General features: G+C 40.0%; 1 protein-coding gene across 4 annotated transcripts in view; it reads right to left on the minus strand.

Annotated features, from left to right (window-relative positions):
* THRAP3 (thyroid hormone receptor associated protein 3) overlaps nt 1–15,415 on the minus strand; it is a 34,843-nt gene that overhangs the window by 15,045 nt on the left and 4,383 nt on the right. For 2 of the 4 annotated variants that reach the window (XM_076357313.1, XM_076357310.1), the window contains exons 2-4: nt 14,446–14,511; nt 8,612–8,697; nt 693–854 (exon numbers count right to left, since the gene is read on the minus strand). In XM_076357313.1, coding sequence (XP_076213428.1) covers nt 693–829 — 137 coding nt within the window. In that variant the 5' untranslated portion in view covers nt 830–854; nt 8,612–8,697; nt 14,446–14,511. Of the gene's footprint in view, nt 1–692; nt 855–8,611; nt 8,698–9,013; nt 9,033–9,086; nt 9,108–14,445; nt 14,512–15,415 lie in introns of those variants that run through there. The other 2 variants (XM_076357311.1, XM_076357312.1) reach the window with 2 other exon arrangements.

A 15,415-nucleotide genomic window follows, 5' to 3' on the forward strand; every position in this document is an offset into this window, starting at 1 on the left:
TCCAATCTCAAAATAATCTCAGGTCAGGATAAAAAGCTATGATTTTTTGCACTCTGTCCTGCTTTGGCAATTTCAAACACCATCATTAACCATGAGTACTTTTAGTATAGGAAACTGGATCTCGGAGATTGTGCATACTTTGCATTGGGAAAAGCACAATAGGCTATCCCATTATATACAGCAGCAATTAAGAACTGCAGAAGAACATGGGAAAAAACCCACATGCATTTTGACACGGGCTTCTATTAATAACTTCGAGGAAAAACAAAGTACAGAGGTCTTCTCTAAGGCCCCAGTCTAAAAAGGCTGTAACAACTCCACTGTGGACTGTACCCTTGACAAAATGAGCTATACTAGCAAAACCACCTTCTGATTTAACTGTACATTAGAGTATCTGTTAGTATGCATGTTAGGGGAAAAAGACCTGCACAGAAAAGGAAAATTATTGTTCACCAAAAACATGCTACAGAGACCAGATTAAGGGCTCAAAAGAAGTATCTTGACAATGCTGAAACAGTCACAATTCAAAACAGTACAGGTTGGCAGTAAACAACCTAAGACACAGGACACTACCTGTCCCAGAACCTAATCAAAATCTTTCCCTGGAAAAGAATTAAGTGACAAACCATCTGAACAGTACAGAGAAGAAAAACATAGTTACACCCTTTGGCTTCAGACCTGCATGCCCTTACCTAAGTCTGCGTTTTCTTGACCGTGAGACAGAACGAGAACGGGAACGAGATTTGGAGAAGGACCGTGAGCGTGATCTTGATCCAGACCTCGAACGGGAAGAACGGGATCCGGATTTTGATTTGTTAGTTTTAGACATCTTTGCAAGCACCTGTCAGTTGTACCTGAAGGAAACAGGGAAAGAAAAGTATTTGAAAAACGAAGTCATGCGGCAGATTTGAGAGAACAGGCAACATCTGGCAACCTGACAAACTACAGAGTGACACGAAGCTTGATAAGACTGGAAACATGAATGTTGGAAGCGGCTGCCTAATAACAGATGAATAGTGTTGAGCTCAGAATAGAAGGTTTATTTCAGTCTAAGGAGGAAATCTGCAAAAAGAATAAAAGGCTTTCAACCCAGAGTAATTACAAATTTGAGTGCTACAGTTGAAAGCAAGAAGTTAATGCAAAACGCAGGAACAGGCAGAGGCCATGCTGCTAGCTTAAGCAAGAATACCTTTAAAGAGAGAAACTATTTCGTTTCAGTCACATCACTATCAATACAGCCAGCTGCCACTGGTTTAAAGAACAAGAAATAAAAAGGCTTACCGTCAGAAAAACAAAAAACCCAACCCCCAAAGTCTTCTTTAATTTTCAGAAGGAATCGCAAACAAAAATGATAATCCAAGATACATGAATATAACCCTATTTGCACAGATCTCCCTTGCTATGAACGCCCAGGTTAAATCCTGGACATACGTGTCCTGTCTGCTTGTGCAGTTTATGTAGTTGCTATGATCACTTACAAGCGTGTATCACCCAGCGCAGAGTTCTGTTGCAGCCAAATTAATTCAGACATCCTTCCAAATATTCACAGAAGAGATTACGCTGTAGCATTAAATGACTTGAAATAGCTATAATTATGAACAACCTGGGCTATTTTCAGGCATGTATCCAGGCAAAGGTTAAAGAGTCCCTTAAAAGATGTTTCAGGGAATACAGTTTGACCACATAATTGTTTTCAGTTACACCCTACCTGATCTGTTCTCTTGTAAACATCAACTTTGTATCAACAAGCAAGATTTTTCTAAAGGATTTTCATCATCTCTTACCTCCAGAGAAAGAAAAATATTCAGGACTATTAACTTAAGAGGGGTAAGAGTCATATTGTTTACATTTGGAGGTTGGTGCAAATTTTTATAAAATTCAAGATGCTGTATTTCTTTCAGCTGGTTAGATTTTCCCGTCAGTATCCAAAAAAGTCAAATGCGTAACAGTTTTGCAGCTTCCAACAGGGACCTTCACAAACTTTCCCCTCCGTGCTACCAACAACTCCCTTTTGTGACCTCTCTTCCACAAAGGGCTGTGGAAGCAAACCCAGCATACCAGAGACGGGTCGGGAGAGCTCTAGTGCCTTTTCATAGAATCATAGAATAGTTTCAGCTGGAGGGGACCTCTAAAGGTCATCTAGTCCAACCCCCCTACCGTGGGCAGGGACATCTTCAACTAGATCAGGTTGCTCAGAGCCCCGTCCAACCTGACCTGGAATGGTTCCAGGGATGGGGCATCCACCCCCTCTCTGGGCAACCTGGGCCAGTGTCTCACCACCTGCAGCATAAAAAATTTCTTCCTTATGTCTAGTCTAAATCCACCCCCCTTTAGTTTAAAGCCATTCCCCCTTGTCCTGTCGCAACAGGCCCTGCTAAAAAGTTTGCCACCATCTTTTTTATAAGCCCCCTTTAAGTACTGACAGGCTGCAAGAAGGTTTCCCCGAAGCCTTCTCTTCTCTAGGCTGAACAACCCCAACTCTCTCAGCCTTTCTTCATAGGAGAGGTGTTCCATCCCCCTGATCATTTTTGTGACCCTCTTCTAGACCCGCTCTGACAGGTCCATGTCCTTCTTGTGCTGAGGGCTCCAGAGCTGGACGCAGTACTCCAGGTAGCGTCTCATCAGAGCAGAGTAGAGGGGCAGAATCCCCTCCCTCGACCTGCTGGCCACGCTGCTTTGGATGCAGCCCAGGATACCATTGGCCTTCTGGGCTGCAAGCGCACATTGCTGGCTCATGTCCAGCTTTTCATCCACCAGTACCCCCAAGTCCTTCTCGGCAGGGCTGCTCTCAATCCCTTCATCCCCCAGCCTGTAGTGATACCGGGGGTTGCCCCGACCCAGGTGCAGGACCTTGCACTTGGCCTTGTTAAACCTCATGAGGTTCCCACAGGCCCACTTCTCGAGCTTGTCCAGGTCCCTCTGGATGGCGTCCCATCCCTCTGGCGTGTCGACCGCACCACCCAGCTTGGTGTCATCTGCAAACTTGCTGAGGGTGCACTTGAGCCCACTGTCTATGTCATTGATGAAGATATTAAACAGTACCGGTCCCAATATGGACCCCTGTGGGACACCACTCGTCACCAGTCTCCATCTGGACATTGAGCCCTTGACCACTACCCTCTGGATGCTGTCTCTTTTCTGTCCAGCTGTTACAGTGCTTCTCAACTGTAGTAATAGTTGACCTATTTAATCACTGTGTCCAGCCATAAACAAAATTTCTTACAATTTAAAATCTGATCATGCTGCAAAATATGCTCCACCTTTTGAATCCCTGTTGGTTCCAGTATAGTTCTTCAGCTTAAATGGAGAATGCTTTGGCCCCTGACTTGGCAAGGAGGAAGGGGACTCCACTCTCTTGCTCCTCAGATTAAATTCCCAGTCTCCTTTACTTTCATTCCTAGAGACCGGAGGTTTTGGTAGTGGGCTGGAAAAGGGACTAAGGGCTAGTTTGAGTTAAGTGTTTGGATTGTCGAGTATTCCACATTAGCAGTCGGTATCAAGATTTGAACTCTGCAATTCCAAAGGTAGCTGATGAAACTGAGACGAAAACCTGCTCTCTTTAAACAATACATAAATTTCATTCACAACATCAAAAGCAATTTATTTAGCATTTAACAGAATTCTTTAGGAATTTCTACAAGAAATTACATTTTGTCCGCTCAAAGTTAGTAAAATATTGCACATATCTCACATTACTTACGGACGCTCAAAATACACGAGAGCCACAAAGGATCATATAGTAAAAATCTAATCAATGTTTTTAACATATACAGCAGTCCACAAATGCCTGTGGCTTTGAGACCCCCTAACAATCTGCTCTGTTTAAATAAGCAGAAGTCCTCGGCCTCTGCTGCCCTAGGAGAAAATAAAATAAACACTATGCAAGTACATGAGATCATGGAGTCCCCGAGAAAACTGAGCATCAATAATTGTGGTGATGGTCCAGAGATTACATACTGCAAGATATTTTAATTATTTATTTCAATGGCTAAAAAGCATCTCAAATCATGAAATGAACAAAGAGGCAGTTTGACAACAAACCGCCAAAACCTGAGCATCTGCAAAACAAACGTTCTGCAGTGTTCATTGCCCACAATCTAGAAGAGGGAAAAAAAATAAGGTTGCTCTGGGAATTAGGAAAAGGATTGTAAAGACAAAATTTGCATTAACTGAGTATTGCATAAAAGTTATCAGAAAACTTTTCAGCAAAAGTGACTAATGAATAAGAGCCAGAAAGAAAGGAGGAACTATATGAGTACAACTTTATCCTTTTTTTCACCTACTGATTAAAAATAGAGACATTTAGGTATATAAACACAACTGATCGAGTACTTCTGCTGCTGTATCCATTTTAAGCAAATTCCAGCGGACTGACTTGCAATGTCTTCACTTTCAGTCGGTCTCCAAAGCCAAATTACATATATGGTTACCAAATACTCCAGCTACTGCCAGGGCACTTTCAGGAACAGCACAACACCCGTCACAGGAGCAACTGCTGGGAAAATGGGTCGCTCTTCATCATGAGCCCGGTACTTTCCAGAAATGGGAAACTGGCTTTTATTTTAAAAACCATGTTACATGTTCCCATTCTTCCCTTTCCCTATACTAAAGATGCTATATCAATTCAACTGAAGTATTTTAATATATTCCACACTAGAAAGTATGTAGGAAAAAAAAAATATTTTAATGTTTCCTGATTTATTAGGAAGAAATAAATCACACCAGGGATGAAAATCAAAAAGCACTACCACTGAAGAAGCAAAGTTCATTCTCATGCATGGTCATTTTTCAGGGAAAGAATGTGTGAAAGGACCATTTAGTAAATTAAAAGGAAATATTTATAAATACATCTGCTGAAACAGCAACATTTCCTAGTCCGTTGGCCAAAACAATCAAAAGTTTAGCACAGCATACCAAAACATGGAAGAGAAGCAGAGGAAACAAATGGTAATAGGAACTAGAAGATAGAGGGGCTTTGATACAATAAAACCAGAAAAAAGCTACATTCTGTAAGGTGGTTACAAATATATCCCATAAACTGTGTAATTTGAGGATAGCTCTCTACCAAATGACAACCCTGTAGTTCAAGAACAAACTATACTTCAACATATTATCATCTATAAGTTATCTTTATTTTACACTGAACTCTGTACTGCTTGAAATATTTTGATAGACTAACATAATTAAAACAGCTTTCACCACAGCTCTTCTCTGTTGAGTCTCTTCTGAAATAAATCATTTTCCAAAAAAAAGCACATGGTTAGAGCTGACCGACGGAGCAGAGTAAGTGTGGCAGTAACTCTCAGTAAGTCCTGAGAAGGCCCCAAAATAGATTTTAAAACTATCACTTGCTTTGAGCTGTTTAAAAGTCTTTGTATTTTACTTTGATCCACAGCACTTACTAGCCAAACATTAGTTTGGTATGTGTGATGTGTGCCAAAAACTCTCGTCTTAGAAAGTTTTTTTATCTTTGTCAATATTTTTAAAGTTGATTCATTCCTAACATGTGAGGTAACTCCTACTAGAATAGAAACTGAGTTGGATGCTCTATCAGCACTCAAAAGGTTAAACAAACTAAATATTGGATTCATTTCAGCTCCCCTGTGTTAACACTGCCATTGTAAACATTGCGATATACATTTAGCTGTTCTAAGAATTAATGACTGACTCAGAGAAAATGTGTTCAGCTGGTAAGCAGAAAAACTGTTCTGAAATAATCTATTCTTATAAAACATCCTAGGGATTACTCTGATTTTAAAGGGACACCTGTAAATGAAGCAAAGGCAAACTGTGAAAGCAGCGGTGGCTGCTCACTTACCTTGCCATTTAGATTTTTCCGCTGAGCATGCTGCTGTGCCCCCAAAGCGCGCACACGCATACAGCCTCACAGAGCTCACAGGGGGATGCTGCTTTTCAAAACAGAGGAAGGTAAGACATGTCTGGTCCTAAGCGGGGACTGCAATAGAAGCACTTACACAGTGCTATGGAGACTTGTCGTTAGCAATCTGCTCTGCCAGAGGTCATGTTTCCTTCCTGCTCACAGCTACAGAACTGCCTTCCCATGACACTGGCTCCACCTTTACCTTGAAAGGGACACGGTTGATGCCTGCTGCCTGATCCAGGCCTCATCTCCCAGCAGAGAGGAGCGTGACTGCACACATCTGGAGGGCCTGCGCTCCTGGAAACATTGCCAGGAATTTTCAAAATTGTTTTTTGGTTTGTCTTTTCTGAAGACCCAATTGTAAGCTGTCCAGCAGATCTTCCCTAGTAGTGTAGACTCACGTGCAAAAATATCAGCACTGATCCTGAGTGTGCTGAGTTTAAAAGTTCTGGTAAGGTATTATCCTATTGGAAAACAGACGCTTCACAGCCTCTTTATCTGCCATAAAACTACACTGTATAATGTACCTCATAATTCAACACACACCAAGTCTGAAGAAACAATTTGTATTTCAAATTATTTTGCTAAATTCACTCATACCACACAGATTTAAAATTATGTTTTCTGCCAGCCAGATCTGAAGTCACTGAAGTTGGTCAGTGAAGGAAATAGTCAATCTAACAGCTAGCGGTTTAGTCTGCTGAAAGTACATTGCCAATGCAAATTATTAAGCATTATAAGTTTTTTTAGATTCTTATTGTAAGAAATGTGTACATTTCTGCAGAAAACATGAAAATCTGCAGATTTCCACGTGCTGTGAGTACCACCAACTCAAAGGTGTAAAGTTCAGTCTTGTTTGAAAATGAGCAACAGCCAAAGCTTCATTGAACATTTGCCTCAAACTGGCAAACAACTCTTACTGGAGTAAACTGTCCTTCTTCCATAGTTTATGGAAAGTAGAGGCAGAGGGTTTGCTTGAGCTGTGAAAGCCTTTGACAGCAATCCGTAACTCAAGTGAATTTGATTTCTCACAGGAGAACGTTGCCATGTTACTCATATCCCCTTCTTGGCATCAAAGATTTCTCACCTTGACCCCACAGGCATACACCTGGAACTCTTCAAACCTGTTTCTTATGAAGGAAAGCAGGCAACACAGGTTGATCGGTTCTGCTTGTAGTTCTAGCAATATTTGTACAAGCTACTTCATTCTGGAAGTTCTTGAGCTGCTTTAAGATAACTTTCTCTTGCCATGCTACAAACAGTGCCATTCAGAAAGGGAAGACTCTTACAAAGAAGGCTAATGCAGTAGAGAATGAGTTCTGGTCAAGAACTACAAGACTTTTGTCTTTACAAAACTGTTGTGAATCTTTAACACCTACAAAGAAAACGCAATAAAAGCCTGGTTTGCAAGGATCTTATCCAAATAGGACCCACACTGTGAATTGTAGGCAACTCAAGTCATCTACCAATTGAAAACAAAGGCCAGAGTCAACCCTCTGATCCTTAACAGTAACCTCTGTGGACAGTATTCTGCAGAGATCCACTTCTACTTCTTAAAGAACTAGAACAAAAACTAACACAGATGTCTCTGACTGAGGATATTTCTGTTGATGTGCAGTTTGACTAATTACTACCTTAGCAACAAGGCCCATGTAGAAAGTTCCCACCCTGCCAATACAATTAATTGTTCATCTACATTCTAACTTAATCTGTCATGACAGAGGCTACAAATGTTCTGTTTCACAAGAATATTTTTAATCCAGACCAATTCTGTGACCCCATTCATACGAGCCCTACTGACAAATAGGGAGGGTTTTGAGATGGAAAACCAACAGCCTGGAAGCCTCTCACTCTCCAAATAAGTGTTTCCTAAAATTTGGAGGCCATTTCAAGAAGCAAAGTTTGCCCTCCCCATTTCTAAATCCTCACGGCAATCCATCATACCACTCAAAGAGGTGAAAACAATGGAAGAGCAAATGCTCCTACTAAGCCACCACAACAGACTTTGCCCGGAAGACAAACTTTTGTCATGGAACAGTGTCAGGAAAGTTAACGTTTTACCTGCTTTAAGTCTCCTGGCAGAACTCAAAAGAACAGCTCAGCTCTGCTCCACAGCAATGAAAAAAAGTCACTGTCAAGAGTCTCTTACTGCTGTACACTTCCACTAGCTACCAAAGCTTCAGAATTTAACTAATCAGAATAGTTAAGGAGAACTTTTACGGCCCCTGACTGAAATCACTGCAACACTTCAGCAAAAGAACAAATGTTGGGGGGCGGAAATATGGGGTTTTAACAATTTAGATCAGTATGACATTTAATAATCTGGCCAATTAAGGTATACAGGGGGAAGCACTCCTTTTCTCCCAAAAGCCACCAGGGTGTAAATCCAAAAATCACTCAACATAGCATTAAAAAAAAAAAAGAGTAGGTACTACTTCTTCCAGGACATCCAAGATTATTTCACAAAATTGTTCTATTTTACCCCTTATATTTACCAGCTATTTGGAAAGACACGCCAAAACATTCCAAGACACGAGGCTGAGTTTTTTCTTCAAAACCTGTGTAGTCCGTTTTGCACAGCAACATTAACAATGAAAAAAGAATTCAACTGATACAGTTTAACTTGCAGTATGCTCAGGATAGAGGGGATACAAGAAGGTATATTCCAAATCCCAAGACAGGCAGTTTTACCACTTTTGTTGAAGACTTTATTTTCTATTGTGTGCCTACCTGCTTGAGCAGGTTCACACCTTGCACCCTTCAACAGTCAGGTTTCACCGTCTCAGCTTTGTCAATTACGAAATCAGGAAGCAAACCTGAAATGAGAAGAAAATGCACTGAAGCGTCTTTGTATGTACATTGATGTACTTACTGCCACCAATGATCAACAGCAGCCTAGCTTACTTAAGCTATCATCCAGTGCTGTACCCAAAATGTTCATCATGCCTTAAGTATTTCAACAGAGCGCGTATGCTGCAAAAGTTCATCGCCCACTCCACCATGAATTCTTTCATGTACTTCTATGAAGAACGTAGTTTCTAGAACAGTTATTCAAGCTTTCAAAATTTTAAGTCTACTTATTCCTTCCTTCCTCCACCTCCCCTGCCCGCCATCCCGTCTCCTGTTACATACATACTAATTGCTGTCATTACATCGGTACAGCCGTACTGAAGTAATTTCTCTCAGCTCATTTGTATGGTCTTACTGGATTCAGGACTAAGTATTTTCCCATATTGTTAAAGAGAATCCACAAGCCAAGAGAAACAATTGTTTTCCTGACAAATTCATCCATCAGCATATCGCCGTCTTCAAAGGGTGCCACCAGTCCACTGTGAGCTGTTTTGACAGGTCTACAATTACATTTCAGTATCCTTCCATGCACCGCTAGAGGGGTGTAAGTTTTAAAAAAGAAAACAACAGTAAACACAACCTCATAAATTACTCCATATTATTAAACCCCTGATCTAACAGCAAGAATGTCATTTACTCTGTGTTCAACCATAAAATAAACTTGTTTAAAGCTATTAATTTATTCTGTTTACTTCATTGAAAAAAAGGTTTCAAGGCTACTTGAAGATTATACTTTCTCTGAAATGGCAATTAAGTCCTATTCTCACCCAAAAGGGAAGGCTGTATTGCAAGGTTTAGTGTTTTCTAAATCATGCTTACCAATCTTTGAAAAAAGCCAAATACAGAACACCACACCAGACTTTTTTTATTTTTACTGTTGTCATGTCCGTCCGTCTAAACGTCCGTGAAAGAGAGAAATCTTGCCTTTTGCCTTACAAAACCTTTGACATTCAGCCTTTCACAGTGGCTACCAGAAAAAAACTGCCATAACCATTTTTTCTTGCTTTGTGATAAAACACTTGGGTTTGTTTGCTTTTTCGCCTATTGCTCAAACACCAACATTACCACAAACTTTTGGTACAATCCACTGCACGCAGGTGTCATCCAGATAAAAAGCTGGCTGAATTATCTTTTGTAGAAGAATACTGTTTTAATATTTAGAGCACTACTACAAAAAAAAATGAACCAAGACAACACACAACAAACAAGAACAGCTAACCTTTCTTCCAGATATGGAAAGGAAAGTAGGAAACGTGCTCAACGCTCTCTGCTGAAGCAGAAATCATAGTCCAGGAGTTTCTTATTCCAGAACACTGTAAAGAACATTCCTATATGCCAAGACATGGGTCAAACGAAGAACGTTTCTAGTTTTCACAATGCCTTTTTCCAGGAATTTGTTTCCTATTTCCAACTGGCCTGTATTACTTTATGACTGTTTCTTTCCATCTTCCACTCCTTTTTTTGAAGTCTTTCAAGCAGTACTCATCATTATTTCAGACCTTTCACAGATGTTAAAGCAGAACAGAACCACCACGGCCCTGTACAGAAAAGCCATCTAACAAAATGTTACAGCTGAAATCACTCCATCTCAAGCATGTCATTGAGGATTGCTAGACCATGTGGCACCACAATTTGTCAGCTTAGAGAGAAAAACACAGCAGATATGTCCCTACTAAAAGAAGCAGTTTATTTGTCTTCATATCTATCTATAATAGACTGAGCATAAACACTAAGAACATTTGGAAACAAGTGAAATGGCTTATGTACATACCTTAGAAGTGTGCACAGCGCTGCAAAACTTGATACAGTAGTTTCAGTTTATGACACAGTGTTTACAAAACATTAACTTGCAAATATTAAATATTTTGTAAAAGCATTTGTAGAAAGCTCTATATAACTGTGGTAGGAAAACAAAAATTTACTTGTTCCTTTCTGGCCAGCATTTAATGAAACTGTTATGGTTTATTTTGCTGTAAGACCCAAAGCAAACAAGATAGCACCTCATTAGAGAAAACATTCTTGCCTGGGCATCTTGTCACCCATTTGGTGTTTGCTAGCACAAACATTCAGTTTGGGAGAAACAGCTGAACTGCTACTTTATTTGCTCACAACAGCCTTCATTATCAGGGAACAAAAAAAAAAGTAATTCTCCTTCAGCCAGCTCTACAATTCATAATCCTGAGCTCTAAAACCCAAACAAGATTAGTTAATTCTACAAAAAAACCCTTAAAAAAAGTCTTACAAAGTGTACTCTGTATAATAAGGCAACAGCAATCACTACAAAAATACACTTATAAAAAAGTCACAGAACTACATAGTAAAAAATCATTTTCATTTCCCACAGAACAAGCTTTTTGACATAAGATACCTGAAAGGCTTACATCAATTTAAACTGTGACAGCCTTTGTCCTAGCCAAGAAACTGCCTCTTTACAACTTGAAACCCCAGACGATAAAAATTATTTATTGCTGATTGACCCTATATCCCAATTCGTACTCTACAAAGATATCAAAGATACTGGAAAACGCTGACATGAACAGAAATGTCAGCACTGTGTTCTTTTTGAAAGCACTGAAAATAAGAAATTAGCTATTTATAAACTTAAACGATAGTAACCACCTAAATCCAGGCCTAACAGAGGCAGAAAATCTGATCAAGCAATTAAAAATCCAGTCCTATACATCATCTTGTAATTCACAACCCTGTAAAAATCACCACTTCTGTGCATTTTAATTCACCTGCCTCCCAGAGAAGCAGAGGAGGTAAGTGGAATCTGTAGATACGTCAGAAGACTTGGGTAAGAATACCGCTGTTAAGAACTGCCAAGTATCAGTTAAGATACAATGACAAATAAAATAGGAAACAAAAAGTGTCAAATAAAACACAACAGTAACTAACAACTGTCAGCATCTTTTAAAATTAATTTCAGCATGATCTTGTTTCAATTTAACTATCTACCTACAGAATAAGAGTTGCCCTGCGTCCAATACCAAATTGCTACTTGAACACAGAATAACACCGATCTGAACACGTTGGTTAAATAAGACAAACATGAACTACAGGACCAATGTAAAAACACATGTAGAACTGTAATTAATTTGGCCCTTAGTACTTCCTCTTGCACTCAGGCTCAATACACTTAGCAAAAGCAGCCTGACACCAGTGTCAAATCAGAGCAATCTTTGTTCACTAGGCATGTAGCTGGCAGAGAATAGAAGAGCTATTCTTTTTTTTTCCTGCAGCAAGTGCCCCAGAAGGATATTTTTCATACTGCGCATTAATTCCCTGGAAGGATCTGCAGTCCAAGCAGCACTTCACACTTGCACCTGTTGAGGCTGCCGCGGGGATCACAGCACGCTGGCAGCTCATGCAGAGGGACACAGCCAGAGAATACCCCGAAACCCGCCTCCCATCAACCCAACCATGGTTAGCACAAGGACACGTGACACCTGCTCTTCCCTTGCAGCTCCCAGACTTAGTTTTATCAGAGAGCAAATCAAAATAATGACCATAGCAGTTTGACTATCACAAATTCCTAGATTATATTAAAAGTTGAAAATAATATTCCTAAATCAGTTAAGTTTGACAACCACCAATATACTGAACTAAAGCTCCTGTTCTAAAAGAGCAGTCCAGAAGCATGACAGATTAACCTTGCCATGCATGACAGCTATGTAAAATCTATTTCCCAGCAAGCTTTGTACTGCAGCTGCACGAGAACTTGCTGCGAACTTACTCGAAGTGGAAAAAAAGTTGCAGCTATCTACATGTCAGAGCACACTGGACGTGCCAGCAGTAACGTACAGAATACAGAAGGCACACACTGGCGTTGCTAGCTCAGAAATCAAAGTCTAATAATCTCACTTTCTACTTGACTCTTCCTTTTCAAGCTAAGGTTTGGTCTTGCACCAACAATTAAGTATGCTCTTGACATCAACAGAACACTTAAGGGGAAGAAAAAAGAGCCACCTGCATAGCTCCCAGTGCCAGCCTGGTAGACTGCAAATTAATGTGCTATTTCTAATCATCCAGTTCAAATTTCATTAGGGTAACAAAAAGCAGAACAATTCCTCTTTCTAGATCAAGTATCCAGTGTATGTTTTCAGGAGATTAATGACACAAGTTAAACTAAAGCCTATAACTGCACCTACCAACCTCCTCAACAAAAATTTTCCTGGACAACACTACTAACAACAAAACCAACAAAAAACCAAACCAAAACAGCATGTTCTACTTTAATATGTGCCAAACACGCTTTGGGGAAAAAAAGAGTTCAGATTATTCTGCCATGGCAAGAGAAGCACTAGTTTGTCAATAGCAGTTCCAATTTCTCTCTAGTCTATATACTTTCCAAATAAGATTTTCCTTCAAGCATGTTTGGGTTTTCACACAATTAAACTAATCCCTAAAGAAGTTTAATATTGGGCTCCAGCCCTGGTTTCAGATAATTAGAAGCAGGTTCTATAGAACGGTTGGAAGACTATCTACAGGTTCTTCCAAAAAGGACTGATTCTGCAGACTGCAGTGCTGAACAATCCCTTTCCAAATAATTTGACTGGCTATAAACACCAATTGGTGATTTTAATTCTGACACTAGTTACTTGGCTAAAAACTATTTATATATCTTTGAGCTTAAAAATTCTTATGTTGTTATTCAGACAGTTTAGTGATAGGGAGCTCAAAGAAAACAAATCCAAGAAAAAGCTCATTAGAAATCTGGATGTTTTTGTTACAAAAGTCAGACAGCTGGATTTTCTGTTAAACACGGAAGAAAAACATCCATAATAAAAAAATAAAGGGGAAAACCTATTTCATCAGCTTTTTGCTTCCAAACCTACACAACCTGTGAACAGACAAGCAGAAAAATCAGATCTTTCTCACAACTAATGGCTTCCTCACAGTGCAGCCTTACTATTTTGAGCAGGTTTTGGATGTGAACTGAACCCTTGTCAAAACTGTTGGGGGTCTGTGAATCCTTGTGCCTGTAGTTTCAGAACCCCCAAGAGAAGCAAGAAATGATCCAATTACATAAGAAAACCATTCACAAATCAGTTAACCAAAAGAATTCAAACTTGTGCATAATTGAAGTTATTGTGCTACTCCCCACGTAGCACTTCACTCCAGTGAAGTTTTCAACCCTCTCAGGTCATTGCAGTCTGGAAACCAGCAGACTCTGCACACCCGTATTTCCTTCATTAGAGTGACCACAATGCACTTACAAAAATGTGGAAGTTATGCTTCCAAAGAAACAGTAAATAATGTAAAAAAACAATTGAATCTGGGGCTCTTTGGAATATCTTCTGAAATACACAGTACAGTTACAGCCAAAGCTGAATCTGTCCTAAAGGATTACTATTCTTCACACATTTAACCTATGAAAATACAAGCTCCAGCAACTTCCATTATAAGCTGCAAAAAGCAAAACCATTCACATATTTATTCTCAAGCCAGCACTTGATTTATCTCTACCTTAACTTGAATCTCGTTACCTCAGGGGAAAACAAAGAAAAGGATTTCTATGACTTGGTATAATATTAAAAATTCTTTAAAAAAGAAAAACAACCATAGAGTTACTGTAAGCACAAGCCATCAGAACAGGCTATCCCTACACTCTGCTAGGCTACGAAACAGAGGTAAATGCTTGTCCGCAGAAATCTTGTATGTATGGAATAAGCTTATTTGAACAGATAGTTTTCAGTGCTGTGTTTACATACCTTGTATAAGTCTCCCATCAATTATGTTTCCGAATATGGCTTTATTAGAAGCGATTGAACTCTCACCTAAGTAAAAAAGGGAAAATCAAATTTAAACCAATCAAGATACTGGCAAATCCTCACATTTTACAAGCATAGAAAAGGATTCTGATTTTAGCCATTCATCCCAGCACCATTCCCCAGTAAAAAAAGGCTGCCAAAATTACTTAACCTAATCAGATAGTGCATACACAGATCCTTAACTCGGGAAACCAATCTCATCCACAGCCCTATAGGCACAATTAACTGTAATAATTTACACAGATACACGGGGCCTGAAATAATCAGGTACACAACCCCCACAAGATATCATGTGTACAGCCCTCTGTTAAGGCACAAGTTAACATCATGAATACTCAACCTAATTCCCTTGAGAACAGAATTTCAGCTTAACACCCCCCACACCATCACCTTTTGTGCTCTCAGAGCAGAGAAACCTATGGGGTTACTTGCCAAGCCTTCCTTTCTTCCCTTCATTCAACCAAAGGTAAAAGTGAAATGCAGGCAGCAGTGGGGAGGACGTGCGCTGGCTAGCTGTGCAAGCTACAGCACCCCTCGCATTACAGCAGGGGTTTTTTTGGGTTTTGTACAGCTACCTTACACTGTAAATCATGACAGGCTAAAAATGGCCAGATGACACATTTGGAGACAAAATTATGAGCAGTCCATTCGCTCCTTTATCAAAAGAGTAGTAGCTATGAGCAGGGCTTTGCAAAGAGGCCTCATTCTGGTACAAGTACAACAGGGGAGAAACGTACAAATCCTAAAAAATTTTCATATGTGATAGGAAAAAAGGGCACTGACAGAAAACTCCTCCTCGGGTAGGAAACGACCACCACCCCCCCGCCAAGGAGCCAGCGCTCCCGCAGTGAGGCTGGGTGTCATCTCTGTGTGCCTTTTTTTTATGGACACGACAGCTTCCGGTTACCAT

This window comes from Aptenodytes patagonicus, chromosome 21, assembly GCF_965638725.1.
Source record: "Aptenodytes patagonicus chromosome 21, bAptPat1.pri.cur, whole genome shotgun sequence".
Taxonomy (NCBI): domain Eukaryota; kingdom Metazoa; phylum Chordata; class Aves; order Sphenisciformes; family Spheniscidae; genus Aptenodytes; species Aptenodytes patagonicus.